At 39.5% G+C, this 27,484-nt stretch overlaps 1 protein-coding gene across 3 annotated transcripts in view; it reads left to right on the top strand.

Annotated features, from left to right (window-relative positions):
- The first annotated feature begins 7,986 nt into the window (after window positions 1-7,986).
- Window positions 7,987-27,484, top strand: part of RTTN (rotatin) — a 160,501-nt gene continuing 141,003 nt past the window's right edge. For 2 of the 3 annotated variants that reach the window (XM_053206000.1, XM_027069160.2), the window contains exons 1-10: window positions 7,988-8,273; window positions 8,628-8,815; window positions 9,883-10,060; window positions 11,694-11,783; window positions 13,842-13,932; window positions 15,081-15,195; window positions 16,122-16,272; window positions 19,274-19,439; window positions 22,081-22,262; window positions 24,483-24,598. In XM_053206000.1, coding sequence (XP_053061975.1) covers window positions 8,243-8,273; window positions 8,628-8,815; window positions 9,883-10,060; window positions 11,694-11,783; window positions 13,842-13,932; window positions 15,081-15,195; window positions 16,122-16,272; window positions 19,274-19,439; window positions 22,081-22,262; window positions 24,483-24,598 — 1,308 coding nt within the window. In that variant the 5' untranslated portion in view covers window positions 7,988-8,242. Of the gene's footprint in view, window positions 8,274-8,627; window positions 8,816-9,882; window positions 10,061-11,693; window positions 11,784-13,841; window positions 13,933-15,080; window positions 15,196-16,121; window positions 16,273-19,273; window positions 19,440-22,080; window positions 22,263-24,482; window positions 24,599-27,484 lie in introns of all 3 variants that reach the window. The other variant, XM_053206002.1, reaches the window with a different exon arrangement.

The following is a 27,484-nucleotide window of genomic DNA, read 5'->3' as shown; positions in this document are numbered from 1 at the left end:
ATCACCCTCATCTAGGTCCAAAACATTGTCATCATCCCCAAAAGAGGACTTTGTACCCATTTATCAGTCACTGCCCGCTCCCCCCTCCCACCATCCTCAGAGGGGATGAATTGTTTCCCAGCCAAATCCACATACTGAAGCTCTCTCAATATGACTATATTTGGAGAGAATACCTTTAAGGAAGTAATTAAGGTTAAATGAGGTCATAGGGTGGAACCCTAATCCCGTAGGACTACTGTCCTTATAAGAAGAGTAAGAGTCACTGGAGAGGCTCTCCCCCCAGGCACATAAAGAGGAAAATCTGTGAGGGGACACAGCTAGAGGGCAGCCATCTCCAAGCCAGAATGAGAGGTCTCACCAGAAACTAAATTTTCTGGTGCTTTGACCTTGAACTCCTTTATTTATTTCATCAGAGTTCAGGATTTATTTATTCCCTCCCAGTTCATCCAGAACTGTGAGGAAATACAGCTCGTTGTCCAAGCCACCCAGCCTGTGGTGTTTTGTTATGGCAGCCTGAGCAAACTCATACCCAGATAAATGGAATCATATCATAGGTGACCTTTTGTGACGCGGTTCTTTCACCTGATACAATGTTTTCTAAGGTTATCCATGGTGCAGCGTGTATAACTACTTCATTTCGTCTTATGGCTAAATAGTATCCAATTGTATTTTTGCATACCCATTTCCTCCATAGTAGGACATTTGAGTTATTTCCACCTTGGCTATTGCAAATAGGTCTGTTATGAACACTCGTGTGCAAGTATTTGCTTGAATACTTGTTTTCAGTTCTTTTGGGTATGTATCTAGGAGGAGAATTTCTGGGTGGTATGTTGATTCTATGTTTAACTTTTTGAGGGACTGCCAGACTGTTTTCCACAGTGGCCGCATCATTTTAGATTCTCAACAGCGGCATGTGAGGCTTCCAATTTCTCCATTTCTTTGCCAACAGTGCCATTTCTCCTCTTTTTGATTTTAGCCATCCTAGAGAGTGTGATGGGGTATCTCATTTTGTTTTTGTTTTTTTTTTTTTTGATTTGCATTTCCTTGACAACTAATGATGTTCACGATCTTTTCATGTCCTGAATTTTTGCTCGTGTTTTTGCTGTCACGTCTGAGAAACCATTACCTAAATCACACCATGAAGATGTATGCCTATGTTTTGTGTTCCTTTTTTTTTTTTTTTTTTTTTTTTCCCCGGAGAATTTTATAGTTTCAGGGCTTGTATTTAGGACGTTGATCCACTTAGAGTTCATTTTGTAGACGGTATGAGGTATGGATCTAAATTCATTCTTTTGCATGTGGATATCCAGTTGTCCCATTTGTGGAAAAACACTAGTCTTTCCTCATCGAATTATCTTGCCACACTGATGGAGAGTCAACTGACCAAAATGTGAGTGATTATTTCTGGGTTGTCAATTGTATTGAGCTTTGTAGTAAGTTTTGAAACTGGGAAGCAGAAGTCCTTCAATTTTGTTTTGGCTAGTCTGTTTCCCTTAATTTCCATATGGATATAAGCCAATAATGTCCATATTCTTTCCATGTGGGTAACCATATCACTTTCTACGAGAATGGTGGCTGCATATTTGACAGAAATTGCTTTAAATCTGTAGTTCAGTTTGGGGGAGTATTGCCATTTTAACAATATAAAATCTTCCAATCATTGACACAGGATGTCTTTCTATTTATTTAGGTCTTTTATTTTTTATTTATTTATTTTTTAAAAGTTTATTTATTTATTTTGAGAGAGAGTGCACGAGCAAAGGAGAGGAGGGGGTGGGGGCGTGGGGGGATATCCCAAGTAGGCTCTGCACTGTCACCACAGAGCCTGATGTGGGGCTGGAACTCACAAACTGTGAGATCATGACCTGAATCGAAATCAAGAGTTGGATGCTCAACTGACCCAGCCACCCAGGTGCCCCATCTATTTATTCAGGTCTTTTAAAATGCTTTTCAATGATACTTTGTAATTTTCCATGTGGATGTCTTATATTTGTTTTAAATTTATTCCTAAGCATTTTATTCTGTTTATTGTTATTGTAATCATTTTCCTAACTTAGTTTTTGGATTTTTTGTTGCTTGCATACACAAATAGAACTTTATTTTGTACACTGATTTTGTATTCTGTAACCTTGTTAAGTCTTTCCTTTGCTCTAATAGTTTCTTTGTGGATTCCTTAGAATTTTCTACATGTAAGGTCATGTCACCTGCAAATAGAAATAGATTTACTCTTCCTTTCTAATCTGGATGTCTTTTATTTCTTTTTCTTGCCAATTACGCTGAATAAAACTTCCAGTATAATGTTGAACAGAAATGGTGATAGACATCCTTGTCTGCTTCTCCACATCTCTAATTAAGACCCCTATTTATAAACATGTGCAAAGAAAGCAGAGTTCAAATCCATGTGCTTTGCTATTTGAAGTGGAACATGAATATACCTTGCTTCAATTCTCCCAGTGTAAAACGGCATAAAATATTTATTACCTTTCTGTTTTGGTATTGGGAAAACGAATTAGAATTTGATGATCCCCTTAAAAATTAAATATTATGTAAATTCATAGGACAAAGTTATGGAGCATCATTAGGAAAATTCACAAGTAGGGGATGAAACTTTTAGCCACGCGTCTCTTTCCTTCTTAAAGATCAGAATTATTAATAAATCATTAATAAAGGATCTTCATTCTTAAGTAAGGCAGACTGGGCTCCAGGTGACTTTCTGGAAGACCCACAGAATGTTTGCCTGCCCTGGGCACCATGAATAACTTCCCTACATCTATTGGTCAGAATCCTTTTGTTTACGAATCCTATTGCTTGCTTTTTTTTTTTTTAAATATGTTCTCGTGATAAATAAATTAATAACCCAATTAATGTAAAAGGAGCTTGTGAAAGTATTTCTCTTTTGGGCCAATAGTTTCTTCCCTCTGCAAAATGAGGAAAATTCCCTTTGTTCTGGAAATTGTGCCTGGCAATGGCTGCACAAGTAGCTGTAAGGCCCTGAGCCCCTCTGTCTGTAAGGCCTCCTATAATGGGCGGCAAGCCTGCTTCTGAGGCCGGGCGCCGACGAAGGGAGCGACCCCGTGGTTACGCTTGCAGCCATAGTGAGATGCCATGCAACGTTGCATTCGATCCCTAGAAAGACAATTATTTCGGTCCATTCAGGCTACTATAACAAAATACCATAGCTTGAATAGGGATGGCTTATAAGCAACAAAAATTTACTTCTCACAGTTTTAGAGGCTGGAAAGCCCAAGATCAAAGTGCTAACAAGTCTGTGTTTGATGGGGACCCAGCTTTCTGGTTCAAAGACAAATCTTTTTTCTGCATCTTCACATGGCAGAGAGGGGAAGGACCTATCTGGAATATCTTATAATTTTTAAAATTCTATTTATTTATTTTGAGAGAGAGAGAGAGAGTGAGTGTAAATGGGGGAGGGGCAGAGAGAGAGAGGAGGGGAAGAGAATGCCAAGCAGGCTCCATGCTGTCAGCACAGAGCTGATACAGGGCTTGATCCCACAAACTGTGAGATCATGATCTGAGCCAAAATTAAGTGTTGGATGATCAACCGACTGAGCCACCCAGGCGCCCCAATGGGTGCTATTTTTAACCCCAATTTCTACTTGTAGAAGCTGAGGTTTAGGGGTTACAGAGGCATCAGGTTTTTCCCCCCTACCAAAGATTCTTTCTGCCCATTTTCTGTTAATCCCACCTATTTCCTTGGTGGAAATCTGCCCAACTCCTTTTAACTCTGTTCCAATTATAATACCCTGCCCTGCAGCTCAGAGTGTGAATAAATAACCTACGAACGGGCAATCTCATAATGTCGATTCTGATGGGGTTCTCACCATGGATTTTACATCCAGATGTTGGCAGAAAAGCTTTCCCTTTCTTCTAGGGTCGCTATATGGGAAGATGGAAGTCTGGACCATGTTCCCCTCTTTCTCTACATTTTGCCAGTTATACAAAAGAATGAGACAAACACACTCAGAGAAGCAAAGCTAAGATATTGAGAAAAAGAATATTAGTGTCTTTTGAGTCTCTAAGGCCAGATCCTTTTCTAGAGTGAGGTAATAAATAACTGATTTTTGCGTACTTCTTTGAGTAAAAGTTTTGTCATTTGCAATCAGGAAAGTTAATTAGCTCACCCATAATTATGCAACTAAGAAGGTTGCAAAGCTGGTTTTAAACCTATGTCTGGGGGCACCTGGGTGGTTCAGTTGGTTAAGCGTCTGACTCTGTTTCAGCTCAGGTTATGATCTCACTATTCTTGAGTTCAAACCCTGCGTCAGGCTCTGTGCTGACAGTGTGGAACCTACTTGGGATTCCCTGTCTCCCTCTCTCTCTCTCTGTTTCCCTACCTTGTGCATGTGCATTCTCTTTCTCTCTCTCTCTCTCTCTCAAAATAAAATAAATAAACATCAAACCTATGTTTGGTTCCAAGGTTTGTGCTCTACATAATACTTTGTTTTAATACCCTGTTTAGCTTATATGAATATGAGGCAGATATTTTAATTTAAATGTTTATTTTTGAGAGAGAGCATGAGTAGGGGAGGGACAGAGGCGGGGTGGGGGACAGAGGATCTGAAGCGGGCCCGTGCTGACAGCAGCAAACCTGATGAGGGGCTTGAACTCATGCACCTTGAGATCATGACCTGAACTGAAGTCAGATGCTCAGCAGACTGAGGCACCCAAGCACCCCCAGATGTTTTAATGTAGTCAGGTAAGAGAAATAAAGGGTAGGAAATGCATATGATCGCAACTGACAGACCCACTGTACATAACCCAAGTATTAGAATTCATGTTCACATTGTGAGGAAAAACAAAAGTGCACAACTTTTCCAAGAAAAAAAAAAAAAAAAGCATTTCTTTTTCTCCTAGCACAAATCACCACAAATAGTATCATGAGCTCTTAGGAGAGTAACTGAATATTTCCTGTGACCTAGGGCATAAATATCTTCACCAAAGCCAAATGATTGGGTAAAGCAGACTGAGGCCATGCCTGCTAGTGATGTATAGGTATGGGTAAAAGGTTGAAGAATGGCTGAGAGTTAAGTGGACCCATGCGCTTCTGGGTCCATGTTTTTTTTTCCATTGTGTTGCATAGCTTGTGATGATAAGCAGATTCCAACATACAAGGTCTCTACTCTTCATCCCTTTCCTGATCCATATATACATTGCCAGCTGGATGACTACCATTTATCATCCGGTAAAATGCCACACGTTTTTATTGTAAGTTAGGATTTAAATAAATGTAACAAACACGGTTGTTAGCACAAGTAGAGAATTACAAATAGCCATACATATAGTTCTCCATACATCCACACAGGCATATATGGTTCATTTTTTCAAGTACTCAGGCATCGTATAGAAAATTTACATCGATGTTCAAAATTATAAAAGCCCAAGTTGCTGATTGAGATAGAGTAATAGTAAAAATTAAACTAAAGTGTATGCACTTTAGTGTATGCAGGAGAGACCTGATTAAAACCTCCTTCTAAATAGATCTTGGGTGAGATTGAAAGTATGAAAATAGCAGTTTCAGAATGGTCAGGAATAACCATAGTTAGAACATTATAAATCTAAATTCATGATATATGATTAAAACTTTTCTTAGATGTAGATTCATGGAATTATCTGCAGCTAAATAAGAATGAAAACAAAGCAATGAAACCTTTGGTTCAAGAAGTTAGAAAAGGAGCCAGAAAACAAACCTAAGAAAGGAGTGACAAAAGCAAGTGATAATAAATAAAAGTACAGTAAATACCTTAGAATCTGGGTATTCTCTTTAACAGAATTAATACATTGAAGATTGATTCTTCGAGGAAAAATTGGCAAACCAGTACTTAGTCTAATAGAAAAATGACACCTAATTGCTTTGAATGTAATAAGCAGGACTTAATGACTTTTGTCTAATTATAAAAACAATATACACTCAACAGTAACAATAAAAATTAGAAAATAAAAGCAACATAAACAAAACCACTTTTGATGGATGGTAACTAGGCATACTGTGGTTGATCATCTTGCAGTGTATACAAATATCAAATCATGTTGTACACCTGAAACTGATATAATGTTATGTGTTCATTATATCTCATTTAAAAAGAGACCATTTTATAGTTTGATCCCCCCTTTTAACTTGAAACATGCTTTTTTTACATTATAGTTTACCCCTGAACAACACGGGCCTTTGGGGCAGTGACTCCTGTTCAGTCAAAAATCCACATATAATTTTTGATTCCGCAAAACTTAACTACCGAGTGTCTAGTGTAGACATGAAGCCTTCCCCATAATAGTTGATTAGCACATATTTTGTAGGTTATACTTAGCATACACTGTATTCTTACAACATAGCAAGCCACAGAAAAGAAAATGTTAAGAAAATCGCGAGGAAGAGAAAATACATCTAGAGTACCGTATTGTATTTATTGAAAAAAATCTGTGGGTAAGTGGACCTGTGCAATTCCAACCCATGTTGATCAAGAGTCAACTGTAATTTATTTTTCTCCCACAGTATTATCACTGACCCTTCCCCACTGACATCCTCCGTTTCTCATCATCTAAGACTTTTCATCTTAGAAATATCTTTCTAAAGTTATTTCCATTATTCTTCTGTACTGTCATATGTATTTTGACTTTGATACTTCAAATCCACAAATCTAAGCTTTCATGCTTGGATAACTACAGAAACTTCTCAGCTGGTATAATTGTTTCCACTTTTTGGTCCCTTTGGCACAGTACCCATCAAAAGCTCTTACCCTAGGGTTGAAGAATGTAGCCACTGTCACCAATCTCAGCCAGGGAGGCTCAGGTATGGGCTAGTGGGGCATCAGTTAAATATCCACACCTCTTTTTCCTCCCACTCTCCAATTTCCTATCGCCGTCTCCCATTCCCGACAGCCACCTGGAAGCCAGAGGGACAAATGGAGAACTAGCATGCTAGTCACCTCCCCGTCCACCTCCCAGAGGTAATTTGGCCGCCTAGAATTTCTCTCTTTCCCTGACCTTGACGGACTCATTCTGAATCCTTGCCTTTGCTTGAACTGTTCTCTCTGGCAGGAATTCCCTTACCCCATTTCTTTGCCTGGCAGACAAATTCCTACTTATTCTTCCAGATCTGGGTCTAACATCACCACTCTCTAACCTACCTACACACCTTGCAGGGGCAGCAAGGTCCTAAGAATGTCACAAGGAAAATTTAGGTCAGGCTCTCAATCTGCCACTTAAGTAGTTGATGTGACTGTGGATGAAGAACTCCTATGAATTTAAGTTCATTTTTTTGCAAAATAGTAATGGGTATATGTACCTTGACATCCCTCTCCTAGGGAAATTGAAAACATTGGTGAGAGAAATGTTCTCTAAAATGCAAATCTCTTTACAAATTTAATCTTGTTGCCGCTCTTACCATTGCTTAGATTTTTTTTTTTTTTTCTTTTCCTATTTGTTCAGACCAATCACAGTGCCATGCCAGCTTTGGTGACATTCAAATATTAATTCACACCCTTACCCCGCCCCCTCCCCATTTTTTTTTTTTTCTTTCTACAGTCCTCTTTTTTCCCTCTTCTGTTCAGTTATGTTCTCCCTGTCCCTCCTCAGGTGTTTATACAGAACTTAGGTGTCCAAGGACACTGCTTGCCTTTGCAGGTACATTTTACAGTTAAAGAGGATACCTGAATTTAGTTACCAACGGCGGGGCGGGGGGTGGGGGGGGGCGTTGGTGGAAGTGCGGGAATCCAAACTCTGTATTGTAAATTGTAAGGCTCCGGGAGCCAAGAATTCAGGTTGGCAGAGCCAGGGCTAGTTTGCAGGGCCTGGTTGGGCTTTGCCAGACCCGTGCCTCCCGCGCCGGAGCCCGCGCTGGGACGCCGGAACCCTCGGCGGGTGGGTGCAGCGGCGGGTCCGGAATTCCGGGAGGGGAGCACAAAGGAGCGAAGACCACAACTCCCGACGTGCACGGCGGCCAAGGCGGGTTCTACTCCCTGCTTGTCTCCTCATTCTTTCCGGTTCTTACGACAGAGACTGCTGTTTAGGAGCCGCGTAGTAGTAATTACAGAGAGACTTTAAGCTTCTGTGGAGGCGCGGGGCCCAGCAGCAGCTCCCTGGATGCTTCCTATTTGTCCCGTGGTTGTCTCCGACCTTGCGGAACCCGCAGCCCGACCGGCCGGGTTTCCATGGGGACACTGATTGTACACGGACGTTGTGGCGCGGCAGTTTAATTCTCCGGCGGCGGCTGATTGAGCGGGACGAGATGGTCTTGACGGGGCTCATCAGGAAACTCGGTAACAGTCTGAGTTGCCCCTCGCCCGCGTCGCCGTCCTGTCGTGGCCACTTGCTAAGGCTGGTTGTGTGACGTTTTGGAGGCCGGGCCACCCTGAGACGGCTCCCTTTCGTCCTGGCCTCGCCAGGGGAGCCCCCGGGGATCCATCTCGGACTGAGTAAACCCAGCGATTCGCGTCCCGAGGGCACCCGAGGCCCGCCTGTTAAAAACAAACCAAAAACAAAAACAAAAAAACTGGTTTATTTCCTTCTTGACCCTGCCCCCGCCCCCAGCATCAACTAAGTTTTAGGGTGAATTCGGGGTGGGGGGGCGTCTCTTCGGAGCTGGGAAATAGCTTTGTGCTGTCCTTCGACAGGTCATCAGCTGGCCGAGATCAGGGAACGCGCTCTCAAGAATATCCTCTGCAAGGTTGAGCACAACTTACTCTGCTGTGAAGATCTAGTTCAGGAGAGGCTGCTTCTTCAACGTTTGCTGGAATGGTTCAATTTCCCGTCTGTTCCAATGAAAGAAGAGGTTCTCAGCCTGTTGAGCAGATTGGTTAAGGTAGGATCATTTTGAAATAAAATCAGACGAGTGAGTGTTGCTGAATTTGTAGCATTTTTGTTTTTACTTTTTATTTTTGGAACAACCAGAGATGGTCGTCTGGGTGTATCACGCTCAGCGTGCTTTTATGTGTAATGTTGAGTCTCACATTGTATCTGTTGTGCTCCGGAATAATAGAACTTCTGGGTTCTGGTGTGTTCTGAATTTTGGAATCATCTTTGGAAGTTGCCATTTGTTATTCTGGTTTTCCCTGTGTTCTGTTATTTACATGTTAAAGATTAGATGTGTCTGAAAGAGAATATGTTTAAAGTTAATGTTACCATGGTTAATGAATACCTCAAGTATCTGAAATTGCGTTTTCCATATCTGATTTTCAGATTTTATGTTCCTCAGCCTGTCTTTTTTTGAAAACTATTTTTTATTAAATTTTTTTTTAGTGTTTACTTATTTTTGAGACAAAGGGACAGCGCAGGTTGGGGAGGGGCAGACGGAGAGGGAGACACAGAATGCGAAGCAGGCTCCAGGCTGTGAGCTGTCAGCACAGAGCCCGACTGGGGCTCAGACTCACAGACCATGAGATCATGACTCGAGCCGAAGGCCGAAGTCGGACACTTAACTGACTGAACCACCCAGGTGCCCCTCAGCCTGTCTTGAGAGCAGTTGTCAGGGTCAGATGTCAAAGGGCAAGTCTAACCTTTTGAAACTGTAAGTCAGTGTGCAGTCATAGGACATTATTACTTTGGCATCTTTTGATGGTTGGAGGTAGGAGAGGATGGGGTGGGAGTCAGTTGAGAGAGGTAATCCATTTAATAAATAAAAGTAGGAGTTGGCAGTGTGCATTTCTAGTGTCAGTGTCTGGGCTTTTCTTTTGTAAGTGTCATCGCATGGTTTACGTATGTCTCTATAAATCTGTGTCCTACTCATGGAAGTTCTTTACTTTTGGGTACATCAATGCAAGGTTTATTTTTTGCAAAAGGAACATCTAGCATACTAAAAATAATTTCCTGGTTTAGTTGCTGTCAGGTAAAGTGTAGAAGTTTTGACATATGTGATTCTTCTTATTTCAGTATCCCCCAGCAGTCAAGCATTTGGTTGACCTTGGTGCAGTTGAATTCTTATCTAAACTTCGTTCTAATGTGGAGCCGAATCTACAGGGTGAAATTGATGGCATTCTGGACGGACTTTTTATTCTTCCTTCAGATGATCCTGCCCTATACTCTGCATCTTACCAAACCAAACAAACTGGTAACTCTTTGGAATCAATCTGGATGCATTCTGCTAAAATAGAAATATATTGGTTCTTGTGGTTAATTCTAAGGAAAGGGATCTTAGGTTAAAAAAAAACAACCCTTCCCTCCTCAACTTATTTTTATTGCATTAATTTACATGAGTTTGACCTTTTCCCCTCCTCTGCTGTTATTCAGAGGAGAATGCATTTGTATTTATTGCTTATTTTGGTCAAGGGGCCTAAAACTTGCCAGTGATTTTTTTTTTTTTTTTTTTTTTTTTTTTGTGGGACAGATTATTTCTTCAACAATAACAACGTTTTTGCTGAACCCTCATTACCATGTGCCAGACATTGTTCTGAATGTTTTATACTTGCATTCTTGGACTGTGTTCCTCACATAGGGGTAGGATGATATATGTCCTAGCTCATGGTTTTGTTATGGGGTCTCCAGTTAAAATGAGCTATACATAGTACACTGTTAAAATCAGAGTCAGACAGACATGAATGTAAATCCCACTTCTTCCAGTAGTTTTGTGACCTTGGCTATAATACTTAATCCCTCTAGGTTTTAGTTTTCTCATCCAAAAACTGGGACAATAAGAAAGAATACCGTATCGAATTGTCATGAAGATTAAATGAGACAGTGCTGTAAAGTGCTCGGCATAGGGCCTGACATGTACTAAGCACAGAATTGTTGGTTGCTCTTGTGATTTAATTCCCAGTAGAGTGCCTTGTACCTGGAAAGCAGTTAAATTGATTTGAAGGAAAAAAAAATGCTCCTGAGATTTATGTGATTGAGTAGTAAAAGTATTTAAAAATGTGTTTTTGCTTGCTTAATCTGTTAGATCATATTTTTCTCTGTATCTGTGCTGTGTCACTACTGCTGAGATCGTCAGTGTTGCTGTTAACGAGAAAATAATAGCCTCTGTTTACTGGGTTCTTGTGTGGTTGCGATTTTTAACAGTGAAAATTTCTGCCTAAGCCAAAACCAATAAAGTAGAATCTTAAACCATGTATTTTCAACCTAGTTCCCCGCAGGGGAGATCAGATGTATGGTCTAGGGCTAATTTTTTGTTATCTGTATTAAGATTAGGAAATACTGGCATGAAAACTTCAAGCACAATTACAAAATTAGTTTTAGTCTTTTCCTTATTCCCATTCTCATTACAACTGTATTGCTGCATGTGCAATCACATGTGACAGAGGATTGATCATCAAAGATGTTGAATGAGTGCTTGACTCCTTTATTTTTGATGACTTTTTCTTTAAAGATATTAATGAAAGTTGAAGTGGTCAGGAACTACATAATTGGAGGAAGAGCGAGGAGGGGGATGGACTAAGAAGCAGAGATGAGCCCTTGAATAAATACTTTGTAACAGATTCTTTATGTACATTGTGCATGTTTTCATCTAAGGAGTAGTATTTGCTGAACCACAAAAGAGGGGAACACCCCTCAATTCAAAACTGACTCAACATTGACATTTTTTTCCTCTATAGGAAGACTATTCAGAGGATAAAAAACCCTGTTATTTTTCCAGTTTTTAAAATGATTAAAAAACTTAAGAGAAAACACTAATATTTGAAAAGAGTAAGTTTCGCTTTTAGCAAATAAGGAATCAATAATACAGTAATATATATTTTTTTTATCAGAATTGCCACAACAACCTGAAATCTTAATAGGATATTTTCCTCAAGACAAAAGTAATTTCCAGCAGACGGAAGTGTCTCCACGACCAATGGGTGTGTATATGTAGAGGGATAGATCCTGTTGACCTGGTAAATCAGAAATTAATGTACTTTTCCTAATGTTGTGGTCAAGCTTGAATGTTTCAGTTTCCTCAAATTAGGATGTAGTGTCTAGGTGGTGAAATTTTACATTATTCTAACTGCATTTGAGCAGCTGTATTTAGGTGGGTGGTGATGGTGGCAGAAATACTCAGTGCTTACTGAACACAAATTCTTTGTTGGGAACTGTGCCGCGCGCTGTGTATGCGTCCTGTTTATTCTCCAGCTCACCAAGTGGTACTGTTCATCCAGTTACTCAAGCCAAAGACTCAGGATCATTTTGGTTTCTTCATTTGTCTTTATCCCAGCGACCAGCTGATAGAAGAACTCTGATTTAGAGTCTCTCTCTCCCTGGAATCTCATCCAGGTCTTTGGATGTCTGGCTGGGTCTCTGCTCACGTGTCGCCTTCTCAGAGAGGCCTTCCTGAGGACCCAAGTGATCACTTTCTACCTATGTTTAGTTTTCTAACAAAGATCGTCTGAAATCACATACTAATTTACCTCTTCTTTGTCTTCCTTGTTATAAGCTTAATGATAGCTCTGAACATTGCTTATCCCCAGTGTGCAAAACAATGCAAAAGCATAGTAGGTGCTCAGTATATATTCTTTGAGTGAACGAATGAATCTTCAGCAGGTCCCGGGGAAATTCATATTGTTAATATCCCCATTTTAATGATGAAGGCACTGAGGCTTGGAAAGGATAAAACCTTTGTTCCAGTTGATGCACTTAGGGAATAATTAAGTGAGCACCTACCTGACATTTTATTGCCTGCATAGTTGAAAAGAAAACGTTGTGTCCAAGGGTGTATCTGTTCATGTCAAGTATTTCATTTAACTCAGTTTGGAAGCCGTCAGTTATTAAAAGCCTTTCATAGAAACTCTGGTTGAATAACAGCATAAGAAAGAACTGAAAACTTGTTTAGCTGTTAAAATACTTTACCTTTTCTTTCTGTGACAGTTTTGTTAGGCTTGTGAGGGAGCTTTGGTTTTGAGATGGTAGTTTCTTTGTGTTTGTGATTTAGAGGCTTCACTGAGTGACAGGGAGAGACATCTGAAGGGAGAGAGTGTATCCAGGGCTGAGAAGGTGGGACCTCCAGTGCAGCTGCTAAAAACGTTAGGGACCATTGAGATGGTAAAATGCTATGTGAGTTGCAGTTTGTGGGTTAATGATAGGGGCTTATTTTGGATCCATTTTTTTGTGTGCAGTAGAGGTCTGTCCTTCCCTCCACCCCCCTCTTACTTTTCTGTGAAAAAGTAAACCCTGCTTGTGTGTTGGCACTTTTGAAAGAAGCAACTGTGCTATATTTGGGAATTTAATAATACTGTTATCTAAATTCAGTGATTCCGTGCTCTTTTCAGAGCATTTGGCGGAAAGACTGTTTGCCACTTGGAAGGGTTTCTGTAGATACTGCATACTGTTTCTCAGCTTTGCCACCTTAATTTGTACAATATAAGATTTATTTAAAACATAATTTCAATGGGGTAGTTTAAAATTGTGTTGGTTTCTCAGATTTCTTTTAATCTGGTTTGAGTGCTGATATTTGATCTTCAACCTTACGGTCTTTAAGTCGTCTTCAAAGAGGCTTAAACATCTAACACCATGAAGGATATTTGAACATGCCTAATTTTTAAATATACTATATGATTATGTCTATTTCATTTTTAAGTTCTACAATTAAAGGCCTCCAAATGCCAGTTCCTTTCATGTTAAATTTATGCTCTGTGTTTTGGTTAGCCACAGGGTACAATAGAAAATGTAATTCAAGTTCTAAATGTCATTCAGTATTGGTTTGTATTTAATGCTCTTCTAATAACAGTTTTGTGTACGATATGAAAACAGCTCTGTTATTTATCCTGTTAGGGAACAAATTTGCAGCTGACCTTGTTTAGTATATTTTAGGTTACTGTAAGATGTAACTTTGAAGACTTGTTTTAAGGGTAAAGCCTTGCTCTTAACATTGGGAGTCTATCAACTTGTCTTTGATCCCTTAAATTTTGCTGTTCCATTAACAGTAAATCAGACTGTGAAGTGTTTGAAGTTTTCTACATTTCCCTGGCTCCCCCTGACTACAACAGATAGACATGTTCTCTCCTCTAATGAAAGGTACGGTGCCTGGCATTGTCAGGCATTTTGGTTCATTGATAGCCATTACATCTGGTTGTTATTATCATACATTTTCACCAGGAAAAAAGATACTAAGTGTCTGTGAAAGGCAGTACTGGGAGTATATGAATGATTTTCACTGTTTCAAAGAGCAATTTAGAAAATTCCTATTTGCTGTTATCAGGCTACACATCTAGTTGTTGTTTTTGTTTGTTTGTTTTTTTCGTGATTGGAGACATGTATACTTCTTGGTGACATATGAGTCATCTCTTATTGACCAGATTGATTGGCCAAAGCTTATGCCCTTGGTTAATAAAAATGGAAAAAATTAAGCATAAATGCAGTCTTTTTTAGTGGACAGTATATTCAGTGGGCAGTAGAAAGACCAATGTGCTAGAATTAGGATGAGATAAGCAGCTACAGGCTGTTAAATGCTTTTTGATGCTGGCACTCCCAAGGCATCAGTAAATTCTCTTGGAATAACATATTGAAGAGGTGGGGTACATGTAGGAAAGGGCAGGGGGTCTGAGTTGGGCCCCCAGGAAGAGACACAGTTTCTAGTACACCCCTTTGGGTGGTGGATGGTGGGCTGGAGCTGGGCTGAGAGGGGGCGTGTGGATTCTGCTATATCCTTAGGGGGTCACATATTGTCTGAGAAGGTGAGGGGTGTCCTCTGTTTGCGGTAGGAGGGGAATCCCAGCTTGACTCACTAGCTTGGGGAAGAGCAGTAATAAATCTAATTTCTAGAATTTAACTCTACATTTCCTGTTATTTTTTCTGTGTTACTTCCTGATTCGTTTAGCGAATTTCATTGCATTCTGTGCCCTTTGACTTCACTGATCTCATTTATAGCATTGTGATTGTCTTGGCATACTGTGGTGGATACTGTGTAGTGCCTGTTGTCGAGGAGGCTCTAGTGGGGGTTAGAAAGTCAACAGGCAATTGCTGTTGCACCGAATATAGGCATATGGAAGAAGGACCTATCCTAGAGTTCTTGATTACGGAGTAGATCTAGGAAGGCTGCCCAGGGAAGTGAAGTCTCAACTGAGACCTGAAGGACTGTTAGTAGAGTCATTACGCTACTGGGTTACTTGGAATCTGGTACAGATAAGCTCTTTTTAAAAGTAAATAATGCTATCTTTTTGTAGCTCTTTAAGAAGTAGTAACCACACGTTAATCTGGAATACCTGTGAACTATTGAAGGATGTTATCATGCAAGATTTTCCTGCTGAAATTTTTCTTCAAAGGCCAAAAATTGTTCAGGTACGAATCCTCTGTAATTGTTGTAGATTTTGAAATAGAGAACTTCTTTACAATGAAACAGATTTTGCAAAGTAGGAGTCCTTGGGAAGGAGTGTGCAGTATTATATTTACAAAATGAAGTGTTTGGTTACTGAAACCACTGTGCTCTTCTTTGGGTAGTGGTAGTTCTTTTGATCAGAGGTGGTCTCTTTTGACACACACAAGTAAGTCCAGTTTGACCACCTTGAATTTACCTTTTATGGGTTGCATAAGGGGAGAATAGACTTTGGAAATTGAAGTTGGTCAGCAGAACCATTCTTCATCTAAGAATAGCATTGTTTTTTGAATATGTAGGATGTCTAAGGCACAGGGCTGCATGCCGGGGAAATAGGGCAATGAGCAATTCAGATAGATTCTGTAGTTTATATGGTAGAGCTTGGGATGTGGGGTCTAGGGTTGTGGCCTATCTGCAGCAGCTAGTGATGCCTCAGCACCCTCGCTCCGTAATCACAGGGCTGAATGGAGGCCCCTGAATGGTAAGTATGAAGACACAGTGTGACAATGACAGTTGTCAGAAGGCAGCAGAGGAGAGGAAAGCTGTTAGCTGCCAAAACGTGGCAAGACGATTTAGCTGTTTGAGATGCTGAAGGCTTGCTGTTATTTTTAAAAACTACTTTGTAACTTACGTCCTGAGTGGGGAGTAATTCATGTTCTCCCAGAATAGGTACTCAACCTACACACTTTAGATGTAACAAACGCGCACTCTTTTTAAATTTTATTGTCTCGCTTTGTCCTATTGCTAAGTCATTTTTGCCTATTTCCGTTTCTTATGTCTTACAAATATTTTACAAGTTATTTTCTTTCCTTTGGTTGTTCATTTAACCTTACTTAAACTCCACACCCACTTTCATTGATCATTTTCATTCATTTCATTCATCATATTTCAGAGCCTTTTATCTCTGTTGAAACTGGCCTTTGGAGGAGACGGAAAGCATCGCCTGGCCTTACAGTCCGTGTCCTGTTTGCAGCAGCTGTGCGTGTATTTAAGAAACAGACTGAACTTTTACCGTGATCCAGGTTTTTTCTCTAGTAAACAAGGTATTTATGTTTATTTATTGATTAGTCACTGGTGGTATTTGCAGATTCTTCTGAGAAGTTTCTATTATTCTTACTGTGTAAATATTCACAGCATAAACTCCTCATTCCTAAATGCAATCAGATAATCACTTGAAAACCAATCGTGTGAGTGAGAGAACCACTCATGATCCTGTCCTTTTTTTTTTTTTTTTTTTTTTTTTGATAAGAACCATTTGCAAGATTTTTTTCTTTTCTCTTAGGCATATACTGATGTTGGGAGCCAGGGGTTAGAATTCTGAGTTCAACTATTTATGTGGGACCTTGGGCATTTTAGAAGTTACTTGTTGTATTAATAGATTGGTTTAAAAAAATAACAATTTATATTTTTTTAATAAATATATTTTTTTAACTTTTGGGTGTATTTTATGTTTATTTATTTATTTTTAAGTAACCTCTCCACCCAACATAGGGCTTGAACTCACAACCTCGAGATCAAAAGTTGCATCCTGTACCAACTGAGCCATCCAGGTGCTCCTGATTTGTATTTTATGAAAACTTTTTATGCGGCTTGTGATGTAGTTAGAGTATTTATAATATGACAGTAGTGCCAGACTTTTAAGGGAAAAAGCACCACCTAATGGCCAACTAGAGCACTCGGCTGGCTTTGTCAAAGCAGTATTTACAGCTTAGAAATTCTGTGCACTTATGCCATATGCATTGAAAGTTGAATACTAAATTACAATGATTTGTCATCATGCTTCACAGTTAATCCCAATTCTGTTCAGAGTTTCGCTGATCCTATGCTACTTGAATACTTATGCTATACATTAGCTTTACTATAGGTCTCAGAGGGTATAGGGTTCCTCATTAACATTCTTGAGATACAGCATTTTGCAAATGACTGATAGCAGAGAGCTTGTGGATACCCCATATTTCATCAGGATAAGAGTTATAATATTGATAAAAGTATTATCTTTGAAGATTTACTCATGTATTAAATTTTTATTTATCACCAACAATATGCTGACTGATATTCTAGTCTCTAGGGGGTATAACACTGAACAAAACAGATAAGGTCCCCACCCTTCTGAGCTCATCCTTGAGAAGGTTGGGGACAGGTAATAAACAAGCAAACAAGTTTGTTTCAGATCAGAAATGCTCAAAGGAAATAGGGTGATGTGACTGAAAATGACAGGGGAAATGAGGCTTACCTGGATAGGATGGGTGGGAAAGGCCCCTCAGAGGAGGTGACCTGAGGGGCGAGAAGGAACCATCCCCTTGAAGAGCTGCAGGAACTGTATTCCTGGTAGGTCAGAGGCCTTGGGAGGTGATATTATGGAGGAACAGAAAAAAGGCAGACATGTGACTGGAATGTAGTAAATGTGGAGTGGGGAGCAGAGAGGGAAATGAAGTGAGAACAGACGTAGCTAGGGGCTGACTGTATTGGGACTCGTAGATCTTGGTAAGGATTTCATATTTTCTTTGAAGTGCGGTGAGAAGCTCTCAGAGAGCTTTTTTTTTCTCCTTCTGAAAATGCCTTTATTTTTCTCAATTCCTTTAAAAAATTATGGTAAAATACGTAGCACAAGCCATTATAACCATTTTAAAATGTGCAATTTTGTTGGCATTATTACATTCACACCCATCACCATCTTATGCACCCATCACCATTTTCTGTTCTCAAATGTTTTTCATCACCCTAAATAGAAGATCTGTGACCATTTAGCCCGATTCCCGTGTCCCCTTCCCTCTGCAGCCCCTGGTAACCTCTCTACATTCTGTTTCTAAAGTTGTCTGTTCTTGGTATCTCATACAAGTGGAATCATACAATATTTGTCCTTTTGGGTCTGGTTTATTTCACTTAGCATGATGCTTCCAAGGTTCTTCTGTATTGTAGCTGTGTCAGAATTTCTTTCCTTTTTCTGTATACACCACATTTGTTTATACATTTATCTGTTGCTGGACCCGGGAGTTGTCCTCATGTTTTGGCTGTTGTGAATAATGTGTCCGTGAACATAGGCATATCTCTTTGAACCCCTGTTTTCAGTTCTGTCGGGTATATACCTAAGAGTGGAATTGCTGGGTCATATGTTAATTTCACCTTTAGCTCTCTGAGGAACCACCAAACTGTTTTCCCCAATAGCTGCCCCATTTTATATCCCCACCATAACCTGTGAGGCTGCCAGTTTCTCTATATGTTGCTAACACTCAGTTATTTTCCCTTTTTAAAATCCTAGTCTTCCTAGTAGATATGAACTGGTATTTCACTGTGGTTCTGGTAAAGACTCCTGACTAATGACTAGGGATTTTCCTAGTGACTTTTTATGCGCTTATTGGCCATTTGTATATCTTCTTTGGAGAAATGTCTTTTAAAGTTCTTTGTCCATTTTTAAATTGGGTGTTTTTTTTTTTTATTGTTGTTTTAGAAGCTCTGTATAATCCTGGTTACTAAATCCTTTTTAGATATATGATTTGCAAATATTTTTTCCCAGTCTGTAAGTTGTCAGTTTCTTTATAATGTCCTTTGATTTTGATGAAGTCCGATTTATCTGTATTTTCTTTGGTTGTACTTTGGTTTCAGATCTAAAGATCCGTTGCCAAATCTAAGATCATGAAGATTTACCTCTATATTTTCTGCTAAGAGCTTTATAATTTCAACTCTCATATTTAGGTTGTTGATCCATTTTGAGCTAATTTTTGCATGTGGTTTGAGGTAGGGTTTCTTGTGGAGTTATGAGCAGGGATGTGCCTAATCTGCTGTTTTGCCTTGGTGGTCCCAAATGTTCCAAGTCAGTAATGCCAGCTAGAAGGCTGCATGTAATCAGGCCAGTTAGAGGTACACCTAATGTTAGATGCAAATGCTAAGGGAATACTTGCAGAAAAGGTTGACCTTTACTTTTACCCCAAGAGAAGCATTTCTACTATTTTAACTTTGTTACTGTTTTTTGAAAGAATGATGTAAATTATTCATAATCATAATTTGTCTCTACTGAGGGATAATTTTTTTCTTTTTTCCTCTCAGATACAGTTTCCCAAAATTCTTCTTTGTCTTATTGTCATGAAGCTAGAGTTATTCATCATTCCCAGAATCCTTCTCCAGGAAGCAGTAGCCCCCGGCCTTCTGTGGTTGGACGCACAGGTCAGCGACCCAGGGGAGACGGTCAGGATTGGGACGCAGTGTCTTCCAGGTGACTGTTGAAAAGCCCAGTTAACTTGTGTGTGTGTATTTTACTTTGAGAGGGAGATTAACGTTTTTCTCTGTCTTCTCTCTTGGAAAATTACCACAGGTATTGGCCTTGTGTTAAACCAGTGGTTTTCATACTTTTTTGACCATGACCCGTAGTACGAAATAAAATTACATGCAACTCAATACTCAGTATACAGACGTATGCTCTATAAGTATGTGCATGTGTGTATGTTTCCCTGTGTGTGTGTCTGTGTGTGTGTCCCTGCCAAAACAAGATGTTCACAAAATAGTACTTTGATTCCATATGCTACATAGTGAGCTATATTTTCTCTTCCTTTCTATTTCATTAGAAAAAGAATGAGGATTCTGACCCATTTAATTGTTTTTATTAGCCGTAGATGAAATGTGATCTAGTTTAAAAGCATAGCTTTAAAGGATAGGTACATTTTGGTAAGATTTAATTTTTTTAAATGTTTTATTCATTTTGAGAGAGAGGGCACACGTGTGTGAGAGGGAGAGGGAGGAGGAGGCGGGAGAAGGAGAGAGGGAGAATGTAAAACAGGCTTCACGCTCAGAGCAGAGCCCATCGTGGGGCTCAATCCCTTGTGTCTGATCCAGACCTGAGCCAGAATCAAGAGTCGGACGCTTAACTGACTGAGCCACCCAGGTGCCTCTTTGGTAATATTTTAAACCCATATTTGTGACTCTAACCTTAAGTTTTAAAAGATATTTGAAAGTTTATTTACTTATTTTGAGAGCAAGAAGAGTGAGCAGGGGAGGGGCAGAGAGAGAGGGAGAGACAAAGAATATCCCAAGCAGGTTCCACACCATCAGCACGGAGCCTGACGTGGGGCTCGAACTCATGAACCACGAGATCATGAGCTGAGCTGGAACCAAGAGTTGGGCATTTAACCGTCTGAGCCACCCAGGTGCCCCTCTAATCATAATTTGGGTGTATCAGTATTTACTATTAAAGGGAATGATTGGAGACTATAAAGGAAAGTTCCTTTAAAGTGCACAATTTATGGTATTTTACTCATTTGTGTAAATACAGATTTCTACACATCAGCTTTGCTTAAAGGGGCTGGCGTGGTGTTTGTGTGTTAGCTCATTCTTATGCCACAAGCATCTTATAAACATGTTAGTCTCTTTGGTGTCGTTCTAATAAATGCTCAGTGAGATGAACGCTTGTCTGTTAGCGTCATTATTTTCTCACGATGCTGCTGCCACCAACTGACACTGACTGATGCTGGCTGCGTGCTTGGTGTTACGCCGAGTGCCGTACGTGCTTCATGGCCTTCCGTTGTCCTCCCGGTCCTATGATAGCATTGGTATCATCATCCTTGTACAGGAAAGCCTGGTTCGGAGGTGCAGGGAGCCTTACCCCAGCTCATACAGTTGGTGAGAGGGCAGGGGTGTAGACAGTATGATCTGAGAGCCTGTGCTCCTGACCCTTCCGTAGGAGCTGGTGTTGGTCAGGCACGGCTTTTCTCGTTACTCTTCCAGAGCCTGTCTGCCTCATTCTCTAAGCTGTATCTAGTGTGCTATATCTAATGCTTCTGAATTTTCGCTCCTGAGTGAACACCTTCCTCAAGGGGCCTTTGAGACTTAGAGAGAAGCCCACCCCATTTCGTATTTTGGGATGTTGAAATTGAACAAATGACAAAACATAGATTTTGGGAGTTTTACGTGCTCAACAGCATTAGTGTATCTGTGGTTCAGCTTCGATTGTGGATAACATTAAAAGTCAAAAATTTGAGGTCCGTGGTAATTGTGAGGTTCAGGCCTTTCTATAGCACTTTATCGGGGTGCCTGGGTGGCTCAGTCGGTTGGGCGGCCGACTTCAGCTCAGGTCATGATCTCGCGGTCCGTGAGTTCGAGCCCCGCATCGGGCTCTGTGCTGACAGCTCAGAGCCTGGAGCCTGTTTCAGATTCTGTGTCTCCCTCTCTCTGACCCTCCCCCGTTCATGCTTTGTCTCTCTCTGCTCAAAAATAAATAAACGTTAAAAAAAAAAAATTAAAAAAAAAATATAGCACTTTATCCCCACGCCATCACTTTACATCTAAGGTAGGAATTTTTAATGAAGAAAGCCAAGAAAGGTGGGATGTTCTGCTCTTTGGTACATTTTCAAAATCATTACGTGATGTTGAGTGCACTAAATGAAGTCATTCATTTCTCCTCATATTTTTCTGGCATTTTCTAGCATTCTCCGGTTGTGAACATTGGCTCACTTAGAACATTTGGTGAAAATCACAGAAAATCTAGGAAACTATGTAAATGATTCAGTTTTGCCTCTATAAGTTGATTACAGAAGAACTTTGCTCTGAATTGGCTTGCTCTTCTGTAGAAATGAACAGGTTCTTAGTGCTCATGTTGACTGCTACTACAGGAATTCTGAGACCATCCCTTTTGAAAAGCAATATATATAAATGCGGTTTTGGTTTCGTTTATGATTTGAGCCATCTTTATGGAGTTTAGTCTCATAAATTTGTCAAGGTTTCACAGATCTGAGCACAGTTGTTGCGTGAGGCAGTATGGTTATGTCCAGCGTGGGGCTTTTAATGTGCCAGACAGCAGATAGGCGCTACAGCTCTTTGTGGCCGTTTCCATACTCAAGGACTGTCGCTTGTTTACTTTCCAGTGGGAGCGGGAGTCATGCTCGTGTCAACTCCAGGGTATCTGTGCCTTCACCTGTGGACGTGGTGCACATAGACCTGCCGGAGCTGGAGACCGAAGATGCGCTGGAGCTGCAGTTCCTCCAGCTCAGTCTTCCCCAGTTCTGTGTCTCTGTTCTGGAATCAGCAGTTCCTCTCTTACGAACAGGTTAGTTGTTTTCAAAGTCACAGTTCTTTTTGTATGATTGGTGTTTGTTTTGTCCGTTTTCTGGGACTCTTAGTTTTCTTCCTTTCCTCTTCTGTGTTGGGACCTTTAGAACTTGTATTTACGAATCTTTTGGGACACAAATCCTTAAGAACTTAGTAAGGCCTTTATTGTCTTCTAAGTAAATGTGGATGCCCTTCCATTCGTGGCTTTTCATTGCCCAGGCTTCCACCTCCGTATGGCTGAACGTAAGCACTGAAAGGACAGTGTGGCTGGGTTCAGTTAGAGAAGGTGGGCGAGCATGAATAGATCAGGACAAAAAGATCTTCGGCTTTTGCCCTTTGGACACTTTTTGAGTTGCTCTCAGTTATTCAGTCTTCCCACTCAGTTCGTAGTAAGCCGTGAAACATGTGAAAAATAGAAATAAACCCCAGAGTAGATTCTTACCTTTGTAGTCATTTCTTTTTCTAAAGACCCCACACCCCAAAGCCCCCAAACATTCTGGAGTTGCTTTTTCTCTCAAATGTGCTGGGTAGATTTGCAAAGATGTACTGAAGTATGCATTGTAATGTAGTTGTAATTCTAGTAAAGGGTGATGAGAACGGTAACAGCGTGGCTGCTGTCCCATGGAGTCTGGTCCTGACAGTGGTTCCCGCGGGACTTCCTGCCTCGCTCAGCCATCACGTTCGGCCTCGCGTGCGTCACCGCACGTGCTCCTCTCACAGCCATTTTATCTTTCCATAAGTGCTAGTTACTACTTTGTCTCTATTTTACAAATGAGAAACCTGTGGTTTAGAGTGGTTTCGAAGCCGATCCAAAGGCAAGCAGCTAAAACAGAGGCTTGAACCCAACATCCACGCTCTTAAGACCTTAGCATATTGCGAGCAGTAGTGATTTTTTATTCTGTAACTATACATTTTTTGTAGTTGATAACCTTGTTGAGATATGAATACAAGATAAACAAGATTTGCCTTTTTTGCTTTGTAATGGCTCAATAAAAAATCTGTCCCGTTTGAATGGTTCTTTAAGCTCTGTGGCTTATTTTTGCCTGCTTGAAGGTGGTGGTGAGGGAAGCAGGATGTAGGGCTGTATTTGGGAAGCATTAAACATTTTTTTATCCTGTGGAAAACCATATACCCTAACTTACCATAGACTGAATAACTGCTTCCAGGAGTTAGAAGGACACAGTAATTCACGTACTCGTAATGTGAAATGAAGGAGGAGCGGAACTTTGGCATCATAAAGTGTACACGTTTGTCTGCGTGGTAGACTGAGAAGAGTAGTTTTAGATGTAATGATTTTGCATTTAACCTTTTCTTAATTTGCTGTAAAAAGTCACATTGATAATTATAAAGCTATATCTTGGTACATAAAATTTTCTAAATGTCCTCTTGCCCTTTTGTGATAAATTATTGCGTTATTTGTAATTATTCAATATCATAAGAGATTTCCAAGAGAACTTGCTGCAGCTGTTCTAAAGAAACAGTTAATCTGGACCCTTATGATCTGGTAGTTTGTTTTACTTCTTTCATTGGAAATTGACCTCTGGTATATGGGGCGGGAAAGTCTTGATTGAATATTCACCTCACTTGTGATTTTGAATAGTCAACTCCTATGATACTCTGTGGAGAAAAGAGATTGCGACAGCACAGTTTCTTTTGGAATATTTTTAGAGTTTTAAGTCAGTATAGGCTTGAGAACCTATTTCAGGTGGAATGTTTTGAAGTTTCTTCAACAAACACCATCATGGACATTTATTCCTTTAGTTGGTCCAGTCCAAGCTCAGCTTCCCAGGCAACTCAGGTGTGGTGTAATACTTCTGACAAGGCTGGAGTCTTCTAGCGCTAAATAGAATAACAGAATGCATTTTCTAAACCTCACCTGGTGCTTTGTCACCTATTACATGTAACACGGAAGGTCTTGGAATTAGAAACATTTTAATCTAAGGGCATTTTTAGTTGGATTTGCTACTTTCTTTTGGAATATCTTTCTTAGTTATGAGCGCACTTGATGTGTTGTGGTTAAATAGTATTGTGAATGGAACAGAAGTGTTAATGGTGATTGTAGATTCTGACATTCCTATTCATGTCCTTCAATGATTCTGAAGTCACCAAAAAAATTAAACGAGTTTGGGGCATGGCTAACGAGAGGATTGAGCAGTATGATATCTAGATGTTCATTTGAAAGTTAACTTTTTTTCTTCTCTCCTATTTATATTCCTAGGTAGTAGACAAATGATAATAAGAGTTCTGGAATTGCTTGCAGAGGATGTGATACTTATTGGTGAAGCAATTTCAGCAGATATCTGGGATGACAGCAGCCTCTTTGCTATAGATATGGTGAGAATCAGTATTTTCTTTGGGATATGATAAATAGTATCTTATTTTGTTTTAGTCTTTCTAAGCTGGTTTTATTTTCTCATTAGTCTTTGAGAGCTTTCAGATACAGTATGTTTCAGGCTTATTTTGTGCATTCTGCAGTAGGCCATTTCTCTAGAAAATCTGATTACTGTCATAAATTAATTAGTTTTTTGATTCCGGTTACTCGTAATGGGGGAATGTATATCAAGATCAAAAGCAGGCCAATGGGGTACTTACAGCTACTGTGATATCATTTTTTTGTTTAGTAATTGAACTAGGAATATGTATTTAAAAAATATAAGTTCAGATTGCTATTTCTCGGATTTTAAACTTGTATGTCTTTGCTTATACTTGTATTGTTGCTCATAGAAAGTCTTAGTTCTTAGCAATAGCAACATAACTGCTTGTTAGCTTTAACCTTCAGCATATACCAAGTAGTTTCAGAATAGCAATGTTAGTATCACTGTGGTCAGTAACTGATAAAGTTCAAGATTTCTTTGCGGTTCTTTTTGACTTAGACTAAATCTCATTAAGAATATACAGAAAAACAATTGTGCCTTGAAGTCACTTCGAAGAATTTTCTGTTTCCAATTTATTGTACAGTTAGATTTGTTTTCATTTGTTTTTACTTTTGGGAATTGTTTTCTCCTCACCAACACGTAACTCAGGTGTTTCCCTGCCATCTTGTTTTCTGGTTTATTGTTTCTGTTTTTATTTTAGTTTTTACAAATGTAAGCAAGTTTGCTCTTCCCACTTCTTACATAAATGATACAGTGTCATATATGGTTTTACACCTTATTTTTATAACTTAAAAATACATCCTGTGTGCACAGAATCATAGGTATGGAGAGTTTTCCATGTCCACATGTGGAGGTATTCATCATTCTTTTTCATAGGCTGCACGTGTTTCAGTGTGTGTTTATTCACCCAGTCTCCTATTGATGGACACAATTTCTAATATAAATTATGTGATATGAATAATGTGCATATGTCATTTTATATAAATTATGCGATATGCATAATGTGCATATGTCATTTCATACATGTACAAGTGTGTTTCTAGGGTAGATTTCTTTAAGTAGGATCGCTCTATCAAAAAGGTTGTCGGAGAGAGTGGATATGGGACGGGCAAAGTGGGTACAGGCTTCTAATTATGGAATATCTAAGTCATGGTGATGAAAGGTACAGCACGGGGGATACGATCAGTGATCCTGTAATAGCATGTATGGTGATGGATGGTAGCTACACTTGTGAGCATAGCATCAGGCACAGAGTTGGGGAGTCACTGTATTGTACACCTGAAAACTAAATGTAACATTGTATGTCAACTATACTTCAATTAAAAAAGTAAATGAATTTTAAATTGTAGATATTTTTGCATTCTCCTCTTCAGCTATACCACTGCATTCACTCTCCAGCAGTTTATTAGAAAGTGTTTTCTCCTATACACTCAGCAACAGGGTTTATGGTCAGACCTCAGATTTTTGCCATTCTGCTAATTGATACATGAAATGTCAGTGTAGGATTAGTTTGTTCTTCTCTACTAGTAAAGTGGAGCATCTTTTTGTAACTTTGAGGGTCATTTTCATTTCTTTTTCTGTGAACATTCCTAGCATTTATCCACTTTTCTCTCGGGTCATTGGTCTTTTGTTCTTTTAACTGACTTCCATGAGCTCTTTATATATTAAGAACATTGGCTTTCCAAGACAGGTTGCAATATTTTTCCTTCTGTTTTTTTTTTTTTTTTTTGACTTTGCAAATGATGCTTTTGACGGTGCAAAAGCTTTATTCATTTGTTTATTTAAAAAATTTTGTTTTTAGTGTTTTATTTATTTTTGAGACAGAGACAGAACATGAGCAAGGGAGGGGCAGAGAGAGAGGGAGACAGAATCCAAAGCAGGCTTCAGGCTCTGAGATGTCAGCATAGAGCCTGACGCAGGACTCAAACTCATGAACCACGGGATCATGACTTGAGCTGAGGTCAGATGCCCAACCAGCTGAGCCACCCAGGCACCCCTCATTTGTTTATTTTTATATAGCTGTCTTTATCAGGTTATTTTTGAAAAATTGGTTCTGGATTTTGAATCATGGTTAGATTTTCTCCACACCTTGGGGAAAATGTGCTATATCTATTTCTTGAAGTCCACATTTTTGTCTTTCAAAAGTATTTTTCTCATATAGATTTTACACATTTCTTAGTATTTATTCATATATATGTGTGTGAATGTATATTTACATGGGTGTTTAACATCTTTATTGAAGTATAATTGACATATAGTAAACTGCACATGTTTTTTAAAGTTAAAAAAAATTTTTTTAAATGTTTATTTCTCTTTGATAGAGGGAGACAGAGCACAAGTGGGGAGGGGCAGAGAGAGAGGGAGACACAGAATCTGAAGCAGACTCCAGGCTCTGAACTGTCAGCACAGAGCCCGACATGGGGCTTTAGCCCACAAACTGTGAGATCATGACCTGAGCCAAAGTTGGATGCTTAACTGATTGAGCCACCCAGGTGCCCCTGAAAGAAGTGTTTTGATTAGGCATGACTGATCAACATGTGTACAGGAACCTCAAAACCGTTATATTACAGCATTATTTTCATAAATCTGTAAACTACCAGAGAAATCTCCATGTAATTGGAAACCATACCCTTTTGTACATTTCAGTATATCACAAGTCATTTTTCATTTTATATATTCAGTTTTAAAATTATCATCTGATTTCTTTGAAGGACTGATATTCTATCTTTTCTATTAGAGCAAAATTTATTCATCAGAAAAATATACATTGTTTCCTATAGTTGCCAATTTTTTTCTCTTTATGTTATTTTGACTAAGATCTTTGTTTTATTAAACTTTGTTATAG

Source organism: Acinonyx jubatus, chromosome D3, assembly GCF_027475565.1.
Source record: "Acinonyx jubatus isolate Ajub_Pintada_27869175 chromosome D3, VMU_Ajub_asm_v1.0, whole genome shotgun sequence".
NCBI lineage: Eukaryota > Metazoa > Chordata > Mammalia > Carnivora > Felidae > Acinonyx > Acinonyx jubatus.
This window is presented reverse-complemented; position numbering and strand designations above follow the sequence as displayed.